At 33.1% G+C, this 20,992-nt stretch overlaps 1 protein-coding gene across 3 annotated transcripts in view; it reads left to right on the top strand.

The window, feature by feature from the left end:
* LOC128216875 (DCC-interacting protein 13-alpha-like) overlaps positions 1-20,559 on the top strand; it is a 33,975-nt gene extending 13,416 nt beyond the window's left edge. Inside the window, exons 14-23 of one of the 3 annotated variants that reach the window (XM_052923577.1) lie at positions 916-1,065; positions 1,945-2,075; positions 3,721-3,829; positions 4,478-4,564; positions 5,522-5,603; positions 5,942-5,992; positions 6,527-6,574; positions 9,256-9,276; positions 12,971-13,159; positions 15,754-20,559. In XM_052923577.1, coding sequence (XP_052779537.1) covers positions 916-1,065; positions 1,945-2,075; positions 3,721-3,829; positions 4,478-4,564; positions 5,522-5,603; positions 5,942-5,992; positions 6,527-6,574; positions 9,256-9,276; positions 12,971-13,159; positions 15,754-15,825 — 940 coding nt within the window. In that variant the 3' untranslated portion in view covers positions 15,826-20,559. The remainder of the gene's footprint in view (positions 1-915; positions 1,066-1,944; positions 2,076-3,720; positions 3,830-4,477; positions 4,565-5,521; positions 5,604-5,941; positions 5,993-6,526; positions 6,575-9,255; positions 9,277-12,970; positions 13,160-15,753) is intronic. The other 2 variants (XM_052923579.1, XM_052923578.1) reach the window with 2 other exon arrangements.
* The last annotated feature ends 433 nt before the right edge of the window (positions 20,560-20,992 follow it).

The following is a 20,992-nucleotide window of genomic DNA, read 5'->3' as shown; positions in this document are numbered from 1 at the left end:
GTCATTGGGAATGTTTTTTCTGTATATGCATGGCGTCAGCTGTCTGTGAGGCGCTCTGAAATGGGGGCTGTGGGAATGCTTTTCATTGTAAAAATGTGCATAATTGGGAGGGTCAAGTTTATCATTGTTCATGTCACAGAATCAGAAAATAGACCCACAAAAAGACCCCAGGGGCATCTATTAGGGCATGCATGTTTAATAGGACATTTATTGTATGTGAAAGATTATATGGAATTGAAATGGGAAAAAAACATTTATTTAATAAATCACTCCTTATTAATTTTGTTGGGTATTGTTGATGCAAAATTGAAGTTTTAATTTTAATTTCCCTGGCATGTTGAATACGAAATATACCACAATATGGACAGGCTTAATCATGATGAAAAAATATATGAACCTTCGAAAAGGATAATCGGTACATAAAATTGTTGGAAAGTTGTATTGAAAGGTGGTCTCGGTATCCTTTTAGGCAATGTTACAGTCAAAATCAACAAATTTGATAATTTTGTTTTTCCATTTACTTAAATTACAGTATTAATTAAATTAATTAATTCAAGTCAAAGTATAATAATGTCAATTTATCATATAAAACAATCTGAATTTGTGACTACACAAGAATTTTTACACAGTTTTATAGGTATCACAGTTTGTTAGAACATTTACACCTTATTGACAAGCTGTTAAAAGGACGAGAATTATGCATAATCACACAAGGTTTCCGATAGGAACTAAGAGATTTCAATTAGTAGCATAGCAAACAGTAGTTGCTATTTTAATCATTATTCACATCAACTTTGATTATTGCTAACTAATTAATAAAAATTATTGTGGTACAATATTTTTTTCGTATTAATGTGACAAGAAAAGAAGAAACTGTTAAGAGTGGGTACACAAGTACTCCTGATTGCTTTACAGTCCCGCGACCCCAGCCCAGCAGTCGGCAGCCCCTACGCCATCAACGGGGCCCAACAGCCCATTTCTGGCGGAAACACCGATACAGTTTGACTTGTGCACCCCCGATGATGCCACGCCCAATGTTAACAAATCCCTTGCTGGGCCCCCGAAGTTAGTAGCCGTGCACTGTTTTATTTGTAGCTTTTATTTGAATAATATTGGATGAAATCATTTTATAATCGCACAAGTGTTTGATTATTAATATATTCAGTTATTTTTATGAGCAGATAAAACATTGCTAAAGAAGCACATCAACCTCGCATTTCTTCTTAATATTTACTATTTAGCTTGCCATATTTATTCGGAAAAAAAGTAGATATTGTCATGGTCTTGGGGCTAGAATTGTCAGCATTTGTGCGCAAAATTTTTATGCCTGGCATTGTACATAATCATCAGAAAAAGAAACTATACACTCATAGCAAGGTCCATAACTCTCACTTAAGTTATTTTTAAGTGATTCTCCTTTATCGAATGAAAACAAACCTTACAATCATTGGCGTTCAGTTCTTGTTGTTCTTGTTTAAATTTGAAAATACCTAAAGAAGTCTTCTATAATATGCTGTTATAACGGAATTATGCAAAAAACACTGCAAATGAATGAAAACTATATAAGTGTAAGTCAGGTTTTGTGCTTAATAATGAAGTAGCAGAATTTGATAGCCAACAGGTTATTTGCATGTTATTGTTTTGATAAAAAAGTTAACAATATGCAATTATTCCATTTGTAAGCATAACTGTTTCTGCATGCTAAAAATAGAACTTTAGACTTTGAATATATCATTTAGATTCAAATTTGTGCAGCTGTAGTGTTGTTAAGAATTTGTAATGTTTACGTATTGTTTGGTTTTGTAGTGGAGTGGTTTATTGTGTGTGCAATTGTTTACTTGATGGCTAAAAAGCTTGATTGAAACAGGTACCAGTCTTGAAAAAAATTAAAAGTGGTCTAAAGCTAATTATAAAACGTATACTAAATGTTACTTTAACCTTCAGGAGAATTAATCCTTTTGACCAGTCGGCCACAGATGTAATAGATTCATTGGACCAGGCCATAGACAATGCTGCATTTGTGGAGAGCTTTCTTGTCCGATTTCTTGGCTCAATGGAGGTGAAACAGGACAGAGGTACATACTTCAGTTTCTTGCTGCCAGGGTCGTGAAGTTTTTTGCTACCAGGGATGGGATTTCCCGCATATCTTTTTTTTTTAACTGTTTGCTTTTGTGGTGATTATAAACACATACAAACATAAAACAATTGACACTTGAAACCTTATATTACCTCAATTAAGCACAATTCTATACATTTTTCTTTAAAATTCATTATGTTCAAATTCTTCACAGCCCCATGCATTGTGCCCCTTTCTTCTTTAGAACCGAGCTGTCCCTTTTCTGCAGCACCCTGTCCCTTTTCTGCAGCACCCTGTCCTTTTTAAACTCTGGCTTAAACCAAAGTATAATACACAGAATAATTTGATTAAAAGTATTAGTTTGTTTCCAATTTAAGTTATTCATTATTTTTAAAATCAGTTAGAAAACAAAACAAAACAAAAAAACTTTAGAGAATAGCCCAGGAGCAAAAATGTTACGAAAATCTTGTTAATAGGTACAGTGTTACAGACACTTGACTTCATGAACATACAACACCACAATACAGCAGAAACAGAAAACAACTGCAATAAAAAACCTTTATTAATAGATGTAGGTGTTACCATCTTGGAACTGTCAGAGAAATAGTAAAGTCATCAGTAATAGTTAGATGATGTGAAGTTACATATTAATGATTAAGAATGGGTGTAGTGCGCGTAGTAAACAAGCCCTTCTTATTCAGTAAAATATTACTTCAGGCATGTAGAATTGCAAAATAATAACTTTCTAATAAGACATTCTGTGTATTAGGTCTATTCTATTTAAACACACCCCTCCCCAATTGGATCAAACCCCATTAAGAGGTTATTGAACTGTTTAGAAGCAAAATACAAACAGGAACTGCCCCTTATGGAATTTCTTTATTTTGCCTTCCTTTGGTGTGGTCGATTTTTAAATGGAAAAGCCCTTACTAAATCAATCATTACACAAGAAGCCAAGTCAACAAACATTTTGATCACCCTTCTTATGTACTGGTACACGACAATAACTGCTCAATACTTCAGATAATGGTGCATTTGAAACACCTCGGCCACTTTCCATCGAAAACAACCTCGGATGTATATGGATGGTTTACAATGTCAGAAATCTTTACATTTAACTACATGTTTATGCTGCAAGTAGATAGCGTAGAAATTTCAATTTAGCAGTTAACTCTTGGGAATCTTAGGGATATTTGATTTAAACATATAACCCCCGGGGGGGGGGGAGGTACTTCTAAATTATGCAACCCCCTCCAGAAGCAAATTTACGCTTTTCGGAGTCCAAATTAGTGAAAAAGACACCCACCCATATAGGTACTATTTAAATAATTGCCTCCCCCCCCCCCCCCCCCCCCCCCCCCCCCCCCCCCCCCCCCCCCCCCCCCCGGGGATTATATGTTTTACTGGAATAGCCCTTAGTTAAATATGCAATAACCCACTTCACTGGCAATCATTTTAAACTTCGATATACAAAATACACGCTAATACATTACAATTAATTAATGCTGTCTATTATTTAAAATTTAATGAACTACTTCCATTGATGTACCAGCATATATCCCTGGTTGGTTTGATGGAAAATGGTGGACGAGTTCCGAATGATATTACCGGTATGTTGATTTTCAATTTTAAATGGTTTTCAGGGGAAAAGGTGGTGCATGAAACAATTCGTCAGATAATGGCAGCTAGGGCGATACACAACGTGTTCAAGATGACAGAGTCTCGGATGATTGTGTCTAGTGAATCTATGAGGTGACATTATTATAAGTATTTACATGTATTTCTTCGATATGTCAGAAAATGGCAGCTTCAGCAATACATAAGATATTTAGATGAATCATTTCGGGATGGCTGTGTCTAGCAAGTGTATGAAGCAAGTTTATATAAGGTATTCACGTAGTGGAAATGTACAGGTATTTCTTTGATACATCAGATAATGGCAATTAGAGGAATACATTACATATTTAAGATTACCTGAGTCCCGCATGGTTGCCTTTACTAAGTGTAAGAGGTGAGCTTATTCTATTTGTAAGAATTGTTCAATAAACTTCGTTCAGGAATGAAATACTCACATCATAGGACTTCTTGCCCAAACTTTGAAGGCTCTACTTAGCCAAAATATATGTGTATAATACTGTCATACAGGACCCCTGTTGAACGTCCATACCGGAAGATGGTTAGTTTGTTAGTGGTCCTGCTTGATCAAACCTTTTACCCCTGGTTTTGACAGTCCAGTGTCTCACTGATCCTCCACTCAGTCCTTGGTTAAAATCCAAGCAGGTATCAATAAACTTTGTGTGGCCTGAAATTCAAGAACTCGACTTTTAAGTCCCATTTAAAATAGACCCAAGACAAGATACAGGACTAGCTGCTATAACCTGAAACAAAATTACTTTACAGATTGGTCGAGCCGTCCAGTAACACAGTGCGAGTACAGTTTGCCCTTGAAGATATTTCATACTGGGCTGCCCATCCAGAAAACAATAGGTAACTTGTATATACCGTGGTTTTTGAAGAATTTTTAGGTCATCCACCCATTATAACAGCAATTATTCTGGAAAGAAAATGATGTTATGAGCAGAAATGCTGTAAAGTAATGCTGATGTTTTCAGTTATTTTCTGGAACAAATATTATTTTTTCATCATCATGTGGCTTTGTATTATAGCTATGTAAATTTTTAGCTTGTAAGTTTTTTGTAGAAAAAGGTTTAGGTACTGCCATAGCCTTTGTTATATTATTGTCATTCTCAGCATCATAATGCAATAGTAACCTTTTTTTGTTACCAAAGAATATACACACATGTACAGCAAGACCCATAACTCTAGCTCTAATACTTGTTGAGGTATGCGTCTTTTATAAAATGAAAAACAGCAGCGTTGATGTCTTCTATGTGGAGCTTTAATTTTATCATATTTTGGTTTTCAATATGAAGTTTGTTTCTTTTATGAATGTACATGTTATGAGTGTTGCTGAAAGTTTAAATTTTAATAAACTTATTAAATAATCAATTGAACTGTTCATGTTTTCATAAACCATCTGGTACTGCTTTGTTAGTCGGATAAGCGGAGACGCTTCTCACCTAGACAACCTGTGTTTAATTCCTGGCCTGGGCGCATGTGAGTTTGGTTTCTAATCACCATGCTGGACAAGTGGGATTCTTTGTAACAAAAACAGTACCAGATGGTTTATGAAAAACATGAACAGTTCAAATGATTATATAATAAGTTTATTAAATTCCTAGCCTGGGCGCATATGAGCTTGGTTTGTGATCACATAGCAGGACATGTGGGTTTCCTGCGGGTACTCCCGTTACCACCACACCACAAGACCACACTCTCGCGTAAAATCGTGCCAAAGAGAGTGATTAATATAATGTTGAAAAAACTTGTTTCACAATCATTGTAAAATATATATATGTTTAATCTAACTGTTTATGTTTCCAGGCTGTTTGGTTTCATAACCAGGAACAAAGGAGAGGGGTCGTACGCTTGCCATATCTTTGAGTGCAATGTGTCCTCTGAAGAGGTATGTACTCAATTCTGCATTGTATAAAAACAGTAAATTTTTGGTTAGTTCAAAGTTATCCAAAATGTTTATTGATTGGTCAATATTTATCCAATAATAAATACTAACCAATTAAACGTTTTAATGAGTCAACTAGCCAAAAGATAACCTGTGGACACTTATTTATCCAAGTTTTATACAATTTGCTGCTGGTGTTTATCGAGGCCTGTAATATGTCAGTCTTGCAAACACTAAATTGACATGACACACTTTTTCACTGACTATGTACATGACTATATACATGACTATGTACATCACTATACACATGAGTATACACTATGTACATGTATAATTCGCAGATTTGCTCAGCAATTGGTTCAGCAACTAAAATGGCGTTCCATGCGTTGATGGTAAGTTCTCTTGTCATTGTAGAATGATTAAAACGTGTCAAAATGTTCAAAAGTAGATACATGGACTGTTGGTATCGTTGACTCTCAAGACCTATTATTTAAGTAAATGGATACTTTAAAATAAACAACTGTTTAATGCTAACTGTATACAGTTATTTAAAAAATAAAATAAAAACAATTTATCAAACATTGAGAATAGTTTTTTTTTGTTTGCATAAGCTCGAGGCTTTAAGCCAAAATTAATAAACAGATTGTTTGGTGTTTCCCTACTTATATCTATAGGTGTGGGTTCCCCTGCATTCTGTTATAAAAAAGGAAACAAGAAAAACATATGAAGGCCAGTTTTTGCAGATAATTTTGTGAATCAGTCGGGGGAAAATAAAAACAAATCCCCTAAATTCCCTTTTGAGAATAGAAATATGACATCTAGAGAGGCTCAAACCAATTTGTGTCGCAGATATTGTTATGAAATGCCAAACAAACACTTTATTTATCATGGCCTTATGACTATTCTTTTATTTGCTATTTTTCTAGGAGAAGAAAGCTGCTGAAAAGATACAATCTTTGAAAAATAAAGAAAAGGTAGGTCAGATTTGATCTTACTCCCTCCGGCTTAAACTTCAGAGTGGCTTGAAGTGATATAATCTGATTTCTGTAGACAGTTTGCAAAATTAATTTGCTCTTCCCTATAGGAAAATGGTTTAAATCTGAAATTTTTGTTTTAGAAAAAAAAGCTACCATTGCCTTACCATTGTCGATGAAGGAGTGGTGAAAGTCATTGTCACAAAAAATTAAATGTTGGCCGTTATGTTGTAGTTTCTTTAAATTGTTAATGATTTGGCCATAAAACTTTGTACATTTGTTCACTATGATAATATTCATGTGTGTGACAGATGACTTTGCCTTTTAAAAAATATTTTTGGAGTTGGAGTTATGCCCCTTGGAAATTGAGACAATTTATGGAGTTATGCCCCTTGGAAATTGAGATAAATTTACCAGTGTTGGCATTTCCTTTTGGGTCTCTTTAGTAGATATAATTGTGCTAGCAGTAATATTTTTGTGAAAGGAACTTGGTCTTATAGTGTATTTTATTACCATCCCCCCTGAAGGTTTCAGTGGGGATAAAACTTCTTGAGACAGGCTTGTTCTTACTTTTAGCATTAGATAAAGCTGATCATCTTTATAAAGCATCTTTATTATTTTCTTCTTTGCTTATGGTGAATCAGGCTTTTTGCATAACAGGTGATAAATGAATGGACAAAAAAGTTCAACATTTGATTTCATTTCTTTAAATTTTGAATGACATGTGATGGAACATTATACTTCAAACATTTGATTGCTGTTAGGAATTTTTTATGTATTTATTTTTGAAAAAAACGATTTTAGATCAATCCCTGAATGCTACATCAGAAGGCAACATTTTGCTTAAAATGAAAACTTAAAACAAAGATAACTTTTTTTTCTATACATTTTTTAAATGAAGCAAAGAGCAGTCTATACGGATTAAAGAGCCTTACCTTTGGTTTATTACTGGAGTTTGATTATATGATTAGTTTACTCAAACACTTTGACAGACCTGTTTCAAAAATAATGTTTTGATAGTGCTCTATCAGGTAGGGGTTCTGTGAAAAGGTTTGTCATAGTGTTTAAAAAAACTAAACTCTCAATCAAGCTCTGGTAAAATATAGAAGGCGGGGCATTGTAATCCGCATAGACTGAGCTATGTTTCATTTAAAATGAAGAAATAGTAAAGTTATTTTTGTATTTAAAGTCTTCATTTAAAGCAAAATATTGCCTAAAGACGTAGCATTTATGATGCAATTTATCTCGTGCTATACACACACTGTGTATGTTTAGATCATTATAAATGTACAGTGAAATGCATCGTGCAAAAAACTTGTAGTAGTTTTACACATCAGCATGTCCTTTCTTTATTGTCTGTAATGACACTCTTTATACATTAAGTGACAAACATTTAAAATATATGTCATGAGAATTTTTAAGCCTGAGTTTGTTTTTCAAAGAATAATATTCAATGGTCCGATTTTTCAGAACATTGTTAAAGTTAACAACGGAAAGTTAACAACGGCAGAGTTGTTAACTTTTAAAGGTGAACTAGTTGATCATGTACTCATATATCTCAATAAAACAAGCACATCTTAAACTGTAGTCACAAATTTTACTAGAAATATTTTAGATCACAAATGTGTCTATGGAACTTCCTGAGCAGTACAGCTTAAAAGGTTTACAACAACGTTCTGAACAACTGGCCCAAAGAATTGTCTTAGCTTTGTATTGTTGTAAATATTGACATCAGCAAAAATATTAAACTTGGCCGTTTTGTTACTTTTTCCTTTAGGAAAAAAACAAAACAACACAACAGCATAGGATCAGTGTTATCCCCTGCTGTGCTCCAAATAAATCCCAAATATGTTTTGGAAATTATTATTAAAGAGAAAATGATCATTAATCATTATTACTTTCTTTGAAAATAATCATAATTAATCGATTACTGTCAAATTATGCAGTAATCAGGGAGTCATTGATTACTAGAAAAAAAAAGCAGAGTTGTAATGCTTAATTTAATCGTTAACTTTTTGTAGTATTTGAGCCTAATTGTCTTGGTGGTTTTTTTGTGTAACAAAACAGGACTGTGACAGCTGCATATTTACTGGTTAAGGACTATTTGTTTGCCCTTACCAATTATTTTCCCGCCCTTTAAAATTGTTGTTAAGCTTATCCAGTATGATTGTTTCTCTTACAAATCATCTTGAAATGTTACTTTGTGTTCAAAAATGGAAAAATAATATATCTTTCTGTAAATTAATTATCTATCAGCAATATTGAAAATGCACCATATATCTCCCAGCAAGGTTATGGATTTTTACCATTGGACAGAATAGAAAATATTTCATCCCAAAGTACTTCATTAAATGGAGCAACATTTTCAATTTTTACTAAAACAGAAAGAAATAACATATTTTGTTGTGACATGTCAATCAGGAAGATTTAATCAATTACATTGTTGGGCAAATTATTGGTACAGTTCACTGTCATTTCAGTTCATTTTACATGTGAGATCATTCTAAAAATAACCACGGATTATGAATTTTACTATGTGAAAATCCATTCAATTATATTCGGGTTTCTTTAAGTTTTTCAAGAAAAGCCTCCAATTCCGGGCGAGAATAGTTCCCTAACCAGTATGATTGCAAATAGTATCTATGTATTTTTGTTTAATAAAACACTACATAAATCCATAGGAAGAGGATTGTGAAGATAAGGTACCTTCTAAGCTTATGTCTCTGATCTGTTCATAATGTAACCCCCGTGTTTGCCATATCTGTACTGGGTATAGTTAAAATGCAAATATCATTTAAAAAAAAAATAAGCTGTTTATTTTAAGGAAAAAAGTGTAGCTTTAACATTTGTAACCATATCACAAGCGTGGTCATGAGTCAAATGTATCTTAAACAATTATGTTTCGAAGGCTCCAATGTCATCCCAAAAAAAATAATTCTGGTATTGTTGCAGCCCTATTCATATCCTGACTCAATTTTTCAAAGTAAACATTTCATTTTAGACCCACCGGTAATTGTAGACTTTTATGCATACAGTATAACCTTGCAAACGATTTTGGTGAGAAAAAAAAAATCCAGAAAATAAATGAGCTATTTTTTTGTAAATATTTCTAATTTAAATCCCTTCAGTGTCAGCTTTGCTTGTATGTTCGCTTTTCCATGTCTGCCGGAATATATATATAAAGGCAAATATATGGTATTTCATTGACAGCATTATGTATTTTGATATTACCTTACCAGGGTGAGGAATCATGTGACTTTTAAGGTGTTCTCATTTGGGGCACCACGTGTCACAACAAATGTAAACAAAGATTCAATCCTTTGCCAAAATTTCAGGAATTTATCATTCTACCAAATTCTGTAAATTTGAAATTATGGCTAAGGATTGCCTCATTAAAATACAAGCAAATCTAAAATATTTCACACATGTAGAAGCAGAAAATTGCATAGATATTTTCAGGCTTAGAAATATTTTCATATCATTTCAGTCAAAATCTTATTTAGATTTAATTAACGTCACTTACTTGATTGTTTACATCAACTGTGACACATGATGACCCATGTGAGAACCCCTGTAAGTCACATGATTCCTCACCCTGCTTACTAAAGATATGGCAAACATTTACGTGTTTGAATGCTTCCCGTTGGAAATGTACCTGGTTGCTTGTGCTCTCACTTACACAGACAGTAGCTTTATGCCAAGTTCAAGGTTATGTATTCATCATACATTTATATAAAAGTTATAATATTATTTAAATGCAACTAACTATTTACATTAATGCATTTGGGGTTTTTTCAATTTTCATTTGTTTTTGAAACATCATTGCAATAGTATGCACCCTTCTGGGGGCAGAAAGAAGGGTGTCAATTAAAGCCTCCAGAAAAGTGCATACTATTGTATGTTAATTGTTATTGTAACTTTGCTTTGTGCCTATGAATGTGTGTTTGTGTTTCGAGCAATGTTAAGTTCAGATATACTTTTCTCCTCATTAATAATAGTTTTTGTCTTCACTTCTATGTCAGCACGAGCAGAATTGAATGAAGAAGAATACCTCTAGACTTCCTTTTATTTGTAACTTTTATTTACGATTACATAATTTAAACATTATACAAATGGCTATTTGTCTGACGAGGCAAGTTAGGGGGCATTTGTAACAATCTGGTGATATGTCTTGTTTGTTATAAGGGTATCAAAAACATATTAAAGATGGTAAATTATTATCATTATTGATTTATAATGACTGTTAAGGAATACATTCATAACTGGATGTCTGGTTATCGCTGTGGTTAGCACACTCGCTTCTCACCAAGGCGAACCATGTTTGATTCTAGGAGTGCTTGTGAGTTTGGTTGGTGGTCACCAAGCAGGACCAGTTTAGTTTTCTCTGGGTTCTCCAGTTTCCCCTACAACACGAGACCACAAACTAAATTATTACACATAGATAGCATGATATGCTTGGAAATATAAAAAACAAGAATCTTTACTCTTCCTATTACTTATTCATTTATTTGAAACAAAAGAAATGATAAACCAAATGTAAATAAAGAAATACATTTTTAAACATTTAGGCATATTAAAAGGTAACAATCACTGTTATAGTTTTTGTTGGCATGTAATCATGGAAACCATAGTGTATTGGTTATGGGAAATGTATCCAAAGATAGATTGGTAAATTGTGTATAACACACTATGTAACTGTAATAATCATCTCTATGTATATTCAGACAATGAATGTTCAGTTCACTTGATCACTTAGTGTTCACTGTGAGCTAGAATTGTGATTGGTTAATGTCTGTCATGTGACCTGCATTGTTAATTCCGGGTATTTTGCTTGTAAACACTCTTGCAGCCATTTTGTTTTTTCCTGATGTTTCCCCAAATGGTCATAAGTAGGTCACACTGATCTAGAGGCCATATTTTGTCCAATCTTCCTTGAAATGTAGATCAAGTTTGGTACTGACTGATCCAAAAAGCAGAAAATAAGGTCAACATGAATGTTAAAACATTTTGTTTACGTTCTTATGTCCTCATTGTCTACCATATATTGTTGAAATTTGGCCAAAATGTTTGTCTTGATATGACCTAGGTCAGATTTGTTTGTGGGTAATATCTGTTGGAAAATCAGGTCACTAGTGACGTTAAAAATATCTTTTTGACACTCTATCTTCCTCATAATTCCTACCTGATCTTCATAAAACTTGACCAGAATTTTTGCATCTAGGAAAAAGCTTCTTTGTTTATGAGCTTTGTCTGATCAAAAACAATCGTTTGAAAAAATATACATAAAAAAAGCTCAGGTAAGCGATGCTAGAATTTTATGGCCCTTGTTTCTTTTAATAACGTTCAATTTCCTTAACAGTTCACATAAATCTAACGTGTCTGCATGATCATATATGTTTTCAGATTATTTAAACTCTGGATAATGATTTCAACCACTGATGCAAGATTGTATGATGGGACATAATACATCAATTTATCATGATTATAACTAGAAGATACATGTATTTAACTTCGCTAATATGTAGAAATATTTTAAATCATGTAAGTTGTATAATGTCCCTTATGATGTGACTCTGCATCATACAATCTGATGTCTGTGATTACAACTTGTATGTTTCTCTGCATAGTTTTCTTATGACTAATACTGTACATGGAGAGCATGCATGTTAGTTGTGGTTTCTTGTTAGTATGCATTTTAAATATAAATGATTATGAACTCCGTAAATGTTAAATATATATCTATCACCGAATGTTTAACAACAACTTTAAATAAATATTCAAAATTATTTATTTTGTCATGGATCAAACAAAGCTTATATTTATTTAAAAAAAATGTTGTTTTAGTTGATTTATAAATTATACTTTAAATGCAATTAACTTTTCATAATGCTGTTGATTAGAAGAACATTTGGTTAAAACCAGATTTTATCAGCTTGTCCCAACACTTACTGTCATTGATTTATCAAGATTTTGAAGGCCCAAATACCATTTATCTTACATACCATGCATTTTGGTATATTTAAGCTAACTGGCTACCATTTGACTTTTGCCTTAAATGTAAGGAAATTTTTCCTTTATTTTTGAATGCTCATGTTTGCTTTTATCAAACAGTATACTATAAACTATATATTTATATTTGGTAAAGAGCAAACAGTATGTGGATAAGTATGCCTATTGGGCTCAGGTTAAGTAGGACTTGTAAACTATAAAAACATTAAGTTAATGCATCACCTATTATGCACTGACCAAATGTTTCCAACATGAATAAACCCAGTCCTTAAACATACTCTATCAGCAAATTACCACCAGCGAATATCATATGATACCATTACATTGATGTATAATAGCATATTATAAGTAATCAAATGCTTAAATTTGTCTTAATACTTAATATAGAGCTTGCTACTGGCCAACATATCGGCTCTAGAGGATAAGGAGGACGGAGAAGTGGAGGAAGCACTGCCTACCACACGTCCTAGTGGCACTGGTCACTACATGCATTTGATTGGTGATGATGAGCAAGACATGCTTGATGAAATGGATCAAGAGATGAGCAAATTAGACGTAAGCCAGGATAGCCCAAGGGTGAGTTATAGGGTATGTTTGGCATTGCCCATTGCTCTGCCCAGTGATAACTGGTCGTTTTATACATTTGCTTAACCCTTTACTTCATGTAAACCTAAGCCATTTCAGGCTGCCAGTTCATGGCTTATCAGTTCATATCAGTACCCCTACTTCATAGGAGATTATTGATATTATTGGAATTTTAACCCTAATGTATTACAAACCTATTTTCTTAGTATTTCTTTTGGTTTAATCAATAAGTCATCAATGTAAAGTTTATAGAGAATTAAATTTCCAATCCAGTCATATAAATTTTATTTTGTTATCTAAATTATTTCCGCATGATATTCATAAACAAACAGAAAAATATGTCAAATTTGATGAAAATTAATTTTTATTACACTTTTATTTATCAAACACAACACAAAATATTATATAAACAACATATTTTTATAATTCATTTAATGCAACCTGAATAGAAACAAAGATGGACAGAATTAAAAAATAGTTCTCAACAAAGAAGCACGGTATATTTATATATATGATACAGAAGAAAAAAAAGTTGATCAACAGTCACAGTACGTATAACTTTCGGTTATTTAACACTACAATGAACAAATAAAGTTATTATTCAACTACTAAATGAGGCCTGCATGTTATTGTTTACTAAATTTATATCGTTTATTGCATGTCCATGTATTGTCATTTGGGTTTGATTTTAAAAATCCTCATTTCTCGTATCCTTGTGTGCGTGACGCCGAGGTCTGAATTCTCGACGTCGTACTCGATGTCTCAAACTCATTTTAATTGAAGCCAGAATGTTCCGATTCGTCAGACAAACACTGAAATATAAATGACATTATTCAGGAATGTTGTATTAAACTGAAGTTAACAAGGGCAGAAATTAGCTCTACATTGCATTCTTGTGTATTCGAAAACACGTGTTTCAACAGCTGATCGATGTTAAATTGGGTCATGTCAAATTTTTACAATAGGGATAGTCATTATTTTATAACACATTTGTACTTACTTTCAATTTGTAGAAGCAGATGCGCATTTTTATGACCGGATTAGCGAAACAGAAGTGACACATATGTCCCATATAATGATTTATGGCCTGTGTTTATACAAGCCAGATGATTTTTTGTTTATCCAACATGGCCGACATTTTGACACGTTTTCGAACCATGACCTGTGACGTCAGGCGCGTGATCAATAAAATATAGTTGTATTATTGGTAGTTAATTATAACTTGCAGTATTGTGTAAATTTCCACGAGGAAAACGAGACAGAAATGCCCACAAACCTGCGCAGTCAACGTTTTACGCATCTTTGATACCAGTGACCTTATTTCGCGATTTTCCGAAATTCGTTAAATAGTAACATAGTGTTTTTTTTAGTGCATTGTATTTATCGATGTTTATACTTCATGAATATGAATTTATAGCGCATAAACAAGCATCAGGTATGAAAATAAATGCCCCTACATTACGAATACGTAGGATTACGTATCTATGAAGCTATGGATAAAACGTTAAGATCCGTATCTATGAAGCTATGGATAGATAAGTAAAATTGCGTATCTATGAAGTAAAGGGTTAATGTTGATGAGCAAAACATGCTTGATAAAATGGGTCACAAGATGAGCAAATTCAACGTAAGCCAAGATAGCCCTAGGGTAAGCTATAGAGTATTAGGGACACTGCCCATTGCTCTGCCCAGTGATAACTGGTCACTATATACATTTGATTAATGCTGATTAGCAAAATTAACATGCTTGATAAAATGGGTCACAAGATGAGCCAATTGGATGTAAGCCAGGATAGCCCAAGGGTAAGTTAGAGAGTATTAGGGGCATTGCCCATTGCTCTGCCAAGCTGTAACTCCTACATAACCTTGTTGCTGATGAACTGGACATGATGGATGAAATTGACCAAGAGATGAGCAAACTAGATTTGATCCAGGATGTCACTGGTGGGAAATAGATGTTAGTGGACCATGTGATTCATTGATATGAAGGCTGGAGGAGCATGGACATATCCATTGTTTAGTGCATGTACTTGACTTCTTGTGATGTAGTCTAAGATTAGGAAATTAGACAGTCCAGGATAGCACCATGGTAAGTAGTTCTAAGTACTAAAGGGTTGAAGGTCACCAGGTTAGGTTCAAGGCTACAAAAGGGATACATATACATGTATGTCAATACTGCAAGTCAATTGCCTTTATAGTTATGAACAAGCTTATGATAGTCAGAAGGTAGGTTTGACAGGTGGATGCCTTAACAATAATTTTACGGTTATGAGTGTCACTTATTTGAAGGATAAACATCAGTCCTAGTCTCAGTGACCTCATGTACATAAAATATTTCAAATTGCTAGGCATACTTTGCTGAACAACTTCATTGGAATATTAAAAATACTCAGAGCTTTTGAAATCAAAAACAGTTAACATGATTTTTTTGTCTTGAAACATAAACCTTCAGCCTCCAATTAAATTTTGAACTGATCCTTTACTAAACTTATCCTTGTGGTTGAAGTAAATACTCTGTATACTTCATACTGTATTCAAATAAAACATTTTGCCTTAATATGTTTGACTTTCTCTCTTTTATGCAGGATGCCAGTCTGCCAACTAGTCAGGGTAGTGAATCCAAGCCTGCGTCGGGTGGAGAAGAATCATTAGCCTGAGTTATCTCCCTTTTAACAGGTGTACATCGAAATATTCTTGTGTTGTGATATTTGCTTGAGATGCAGTTATTTGGGCCCTCTTAGATGGGTTCTGCTTTATAGTGCCAATATGAAGTGTAACCTTCATGAACAAGAGTTTATTTAAGGGTGTTAAGTGTATTGTTAGGGTTAAAATTGGTATTTTGTTGTATAAAGATAATATGAAAATTCTTGATTTTTAAATTTTAATAAAATGTCTGTTTCAGTTATGGATGTATTAATGTTTTTGTTTTTTGTTTTCATTGTATATAGAAATATATTGCATGAAGTGTCTTATATTTCTTGGCATTGTTGTCCATTGAATTGTGGGAAGTTAACGCCAATAGACACCAACATTAAAATAAATTGGTGTTGGAGTTCATGACTTTCACTGTGTCATTATTGTTTGTGCTATAGTTGGTACTTGTAAGTTGTAACAATCATGGAAATAATATATATAAATATATGTCTATATTTACATTTGCCCATACACTTTCTGTTAACAAAAAAATTGATTCATATTGTATGACACGCAAGAGTATGTGATGTCAGTGTTTGTTTTGATATCAGGCTCTTGTTGGATAATCATGAAGTCATTTCTCAAATGATAAAAAACGTTCAAATAATTGGGTATTCGTTTATACAAACCATTCTTAAGCAATAAATACACAGCTGCAGAAGTTTTTACTGATTGTTTATAGTGATAGATATTCATTGAAATATAATTACATGGTTTTATCACATTTTTTCGTGTGCGAGTACTGTTTGATTGTATTTATAGGGAGAGCTTGCAAAATTCCAAAGTAGTTTGGAACCATCAATCATAAAGAATCTATGTACATGTTTCTCGAAATGAAATCGCAAGGAAATGTTTAAGGGATGGCGATCTCTTCGAATGGGAATGGAATCAATGATGTGTTTTTAAACTCTGGCATCGAAGTTAACTGTTTTTATCTTGTTGCAAGATAACAAGTTGCTCAGTATATCTGACAGGTATTTATTTAATTTATTTTGCAAATTCTAACAGAATGATTCAATTTTCAAAAGCGTCACTTAGGCTTTTCAGCGAAATGTGGCATATTCTGTCATATTTTTCAATACTAATAAACAATAGTGCTAATTGGAACTTGAGTAGATCTTGTTTCATAATGCTACAAGCATTTAAACCCATTTCACCTGATTAAAAAATCAGAATCTGACCCAATTTGGTGTCTTTTTAGCTAAGTGTTATATATTAAATCATTGCAGTGGTATTTTGTGCAAAAAGTTAAGTGCTACAAACATTATTAAACATTAAATATGTTGTATTTAATCAACTTCTTTTATGGAAAGAATACTTACACAGAATGAAGTCAATATGCAAATTGGTAGAGTTTGTATATGCATGAGAATATTTCATTATTAATTGATCATTGGTTGGCTTTTAATCTCGGATAAGATCATTGTTAAAAAAATTGGTCCAATTTTCAACAAAAGTTTTAAGTACATTTAGATAGATAGTTATGAAAATTGCTATCTTAATAAGGTGTGGTGTTGTTTTCTCTCACAAACTTGTAGACTTTTTTTAATTGTTCTTTGCTATTATTATGAAATGCTCTTATTTTGTTAATGTACTGACGATGTAAGGATTTTGTATGTTCAAAAGAAAAATGTAAGTCCGTACTTATAATATGCTTATTGTTAAAAATCTGTTAAACTGTTGATGCCGAGTTTGATGGTTGTTGTTAGGTTCTTTTTAAGCTTCCAATGTAAGTTAAGATTATTGCTTGCTATTTTATGTTTAATATGTGATATGTGAGCATGGTATACCTTCAGTTAGAAAGCCATCTATCGTATATAGAGAGAATATTATGTTAGTGGTCATTCAATACAGAGTTAATTCCGAGCTTTCTAAAATTGATAAAAAACGAGCCTTAAAAATGATAACACCAACCGTTTATTTTGTCCAAATGCATTCACACACATGTTTGCTGTACTGCTTCCATCAAAGGATAATTGTATCCCATATATTTTTTCTTTCGCTGAGAACGTTAAAGTACCATGGGGTCTGTACGAAATGAGCCAGGTTATCACACCATGATATCCTTATATCTATTTCCTTTTCTTCAATTCTTCTGAATTGGTCTGTTTTTGACTGGAAATTGCGGTCACTTTTTCCTGGTGTCACTCATGGTATTTAAATACACTTTTAAGTCGTGATGGCTTCCGACAGGGTCAACCCATTGTGGAGCAAATGGTTGTGAGCAGACCTTAACTCTAATGAACTAATAAACAAATACACATATACTACCAGAAGATGCAGAAGGTGCACTGTGACCTCATTTTAATAAAAGCACCAGCATTGATTGAGGTGCATCCTCAAGTTAACAGAAACACTATCGTTGCTTGAGGTTTGACCTCAACTTAACAGAAGTACCAACTTTGCTTGAGGTATGACCTCAACTGAACTACCAGTGTTGCTTGAGGAACAACCTCAACTTAGAAGAGGCACCAATGTTACCTGAGTTGCAACCTGTACTTATCAGCACCAAAATTGCTTGAGGTGTGACTTCAACTTAACAGAAGCACCAATGTTGCCTGATGTGCAACCTCAACTTAACGGAAGCACTTGCCTTGCTTGGGGTGTATGTGTATATCATTTTTAATTATGTACGACCTAATAATGTTGAACAAGATGAATATATACTCTATTTGAAATGAATCTCTTACTAGTTAACATTACTTAGCTGAATGATTTTTCTTCAATATAGTTTTGAATGGACAGTTGAAAATTGGGCAATTTTTTATCTGCAGAAAAGAGCAACAACTGTATATCAGCGACTTTCTTTATACAATAAAAAACAATAATCTCTTCCAATAATTGTAATATAATCAGCGACTTTCGAAATGCAGATCTTCCAATAATTGTATATCAGTGACTTTGAAATGCAGAAAAGAACAATAATATCCCTCAATAATTGTATAGCAGCGTCTTTTCAAATGAGTTTGCAAGAAGACAAAATAGTGCTAGTAAAGGCCTAGTTTAAAAAGAATGACTAGCCCCTGTGCTATGGCACTGATGTCACAGCATGTGTATTGCTATTGGCTACTTTCCATTTAGGGCTGTGTTCCAAGTAGGGGACAGGAGAGGTGGGACGGCGGGGCTCACATATACATGTAGAAGTGTGAAACTAGGCCTTTAAGCTATGGATCTTTAGGATTAAGGATGGGAACATTTCATTTAGTGTAAGAATTTATTCACTTTACTTCGTGATGGCTCAATGAATTTGTTATTTGTTTATTTTAGCTTTGCAATGCTTTCAGTATATAATAATTATTGTTATTGTTGAGGATGTATGACGCTACAGTGAGTGTATACCACATGATAAATTAATTTGTTATGCTATTTTGGATGGCAACAGTTTTGTACGAATAATGACTTAAAACAGAGATAACATTTTTTTTGTTCACTATTTTAAATGAAACAAATGGCAGTCTATAGAGTGGTATACACACACTGATGCTACTGTCTGTACAATTCTTCTTAAGATATGATGCATAATGCATAATGCATACTATATATACTGTTTATAGACACTATTCCATGAAATGCTCAATTCCTTGTTCTTCATTTCTAAAAATATGATGCATTGATAAATGAAGTTTTAGTATAAGATAATTTCCTACAAAACAGTCATTCTTGTTTTTATCTTATCTGTAGATGAAAGAGTTTTTGCTAATTAGCTATAAATATTTATCTGTGATATTTATGTTTTCTTCAGTTTTCAACATTATGCTTTTAGAGTTTGTCAGAGGTTAATATTTAGTATATAAACTGTATTTCAAAGAACGTGAACAGCAGTTGACCTTCATGCTTTGATACAAGTTTAATCACTGGGCAGTGCTCTATAACCAACTTAAATAAAGAGTTTAATCTGGTTGTAGAATAATTTGCACTATGGGATGGGGGGGGGGGGTGCACCTTAGCCCTTTTCCCCTGCTTTTGGAATGAATCAATTTTTAAGGGTTTACAATTATCAACTGTTGTATACATGCATTTATTATTTATTTCATGCTTTGAGTAATTACTCAACTTAAAGCATTAAATAGTTTTGCTATGTTTTAAGTATAAACAAGTATTAGAATTTATCATTCTGACCCTAATCTATCAGGTTATCTACCTAGGTATATTTATCAATACTTAAAACAAATGTGAACTACTGTGTTTTTCATCTATATGTTTTGCCACGTTAATATTTTTTTTCTGATTCTTGTGTGACTCATTATTCTGCCTTGTAGATTAACAGATCAAATCCAGCATGGTAAAATGATAAAAAATATCCAAGTACATCTTGTGAAATAGTAATCCCTTAAAGCTTGTGAAATAGTCGTCCCTAAATGGTCCAAAAAGGTCATGTACTGTAGAATCTAATCAGTGCTATTTAGTGAACAAATATTATTATACACCTTAATGGTATATAGTATTTTTTTTAAAGAATTTATGAATACCGAGTATTGCGCTTTATATGTCAGACATAGTAAAAACATATTAAACGGAACATGTTATGGCATATTTATTTATGAAATACTTTATTGCATTGTAGCCCCATTTGTATACTCTTGTTACTTTTGAAGGCCTTCTATTCATTAGTTATTGACCATGCTAATATTTTGTTGTAAAATTGTTCCATTTATTTATTATAGACGTCATGAACAAATAAAAATTTGTGAACTTTTTCCTTGAGTTTTTTTTTGTTCATCTTTTCGGAAAAAAAAGGATTTTTTTTATCTCCGACGCTAGTTCTCAAAGGTACAGCTGAGATACAGTATTTGCCGTGGTTCAAATAAGTCCTCAAAGCTGTATAAATGATAGACATTTTAATAAATGCACCGAATGTGATGTTATATAAATCACTTGGTCAAAGAAACAAGATAAATAGCAGAGGTTAAAAGTAAAATCCTTTCAGTCTTCTACCGAAGTATGATAAGCCCAAAATAAAGCAAAAAGATTTTAGTCAACAACAGGAAAGAAGGCTTCGAAAACGAACACTCAAATCGAGGACACGTTTGGATCAAATGAAAAATACGATCAAAAAGAAGTCAATAATATAAACACCCACGAAAGATAAGTGGCTTATAAAGTTGGACATTTTAATACTGGCCAGAGACC

This window comes from Mya arenaria, chromosome 14 (assembly GCF_026914265.1).
Source record: "Mya arenaria isolate MELC-2E11 chromosome 14, ASM2691426v1".
Taxonomy (NCBI): domain Eukaryota; kingdom Metazoa; phylum Mollusca; class Bivalvia; order Myida; family Myidae; genus Mya; species Mya arenaria.
This window is presented reverse-complemented; position numbering and strand designations above follow the sequence as displayed.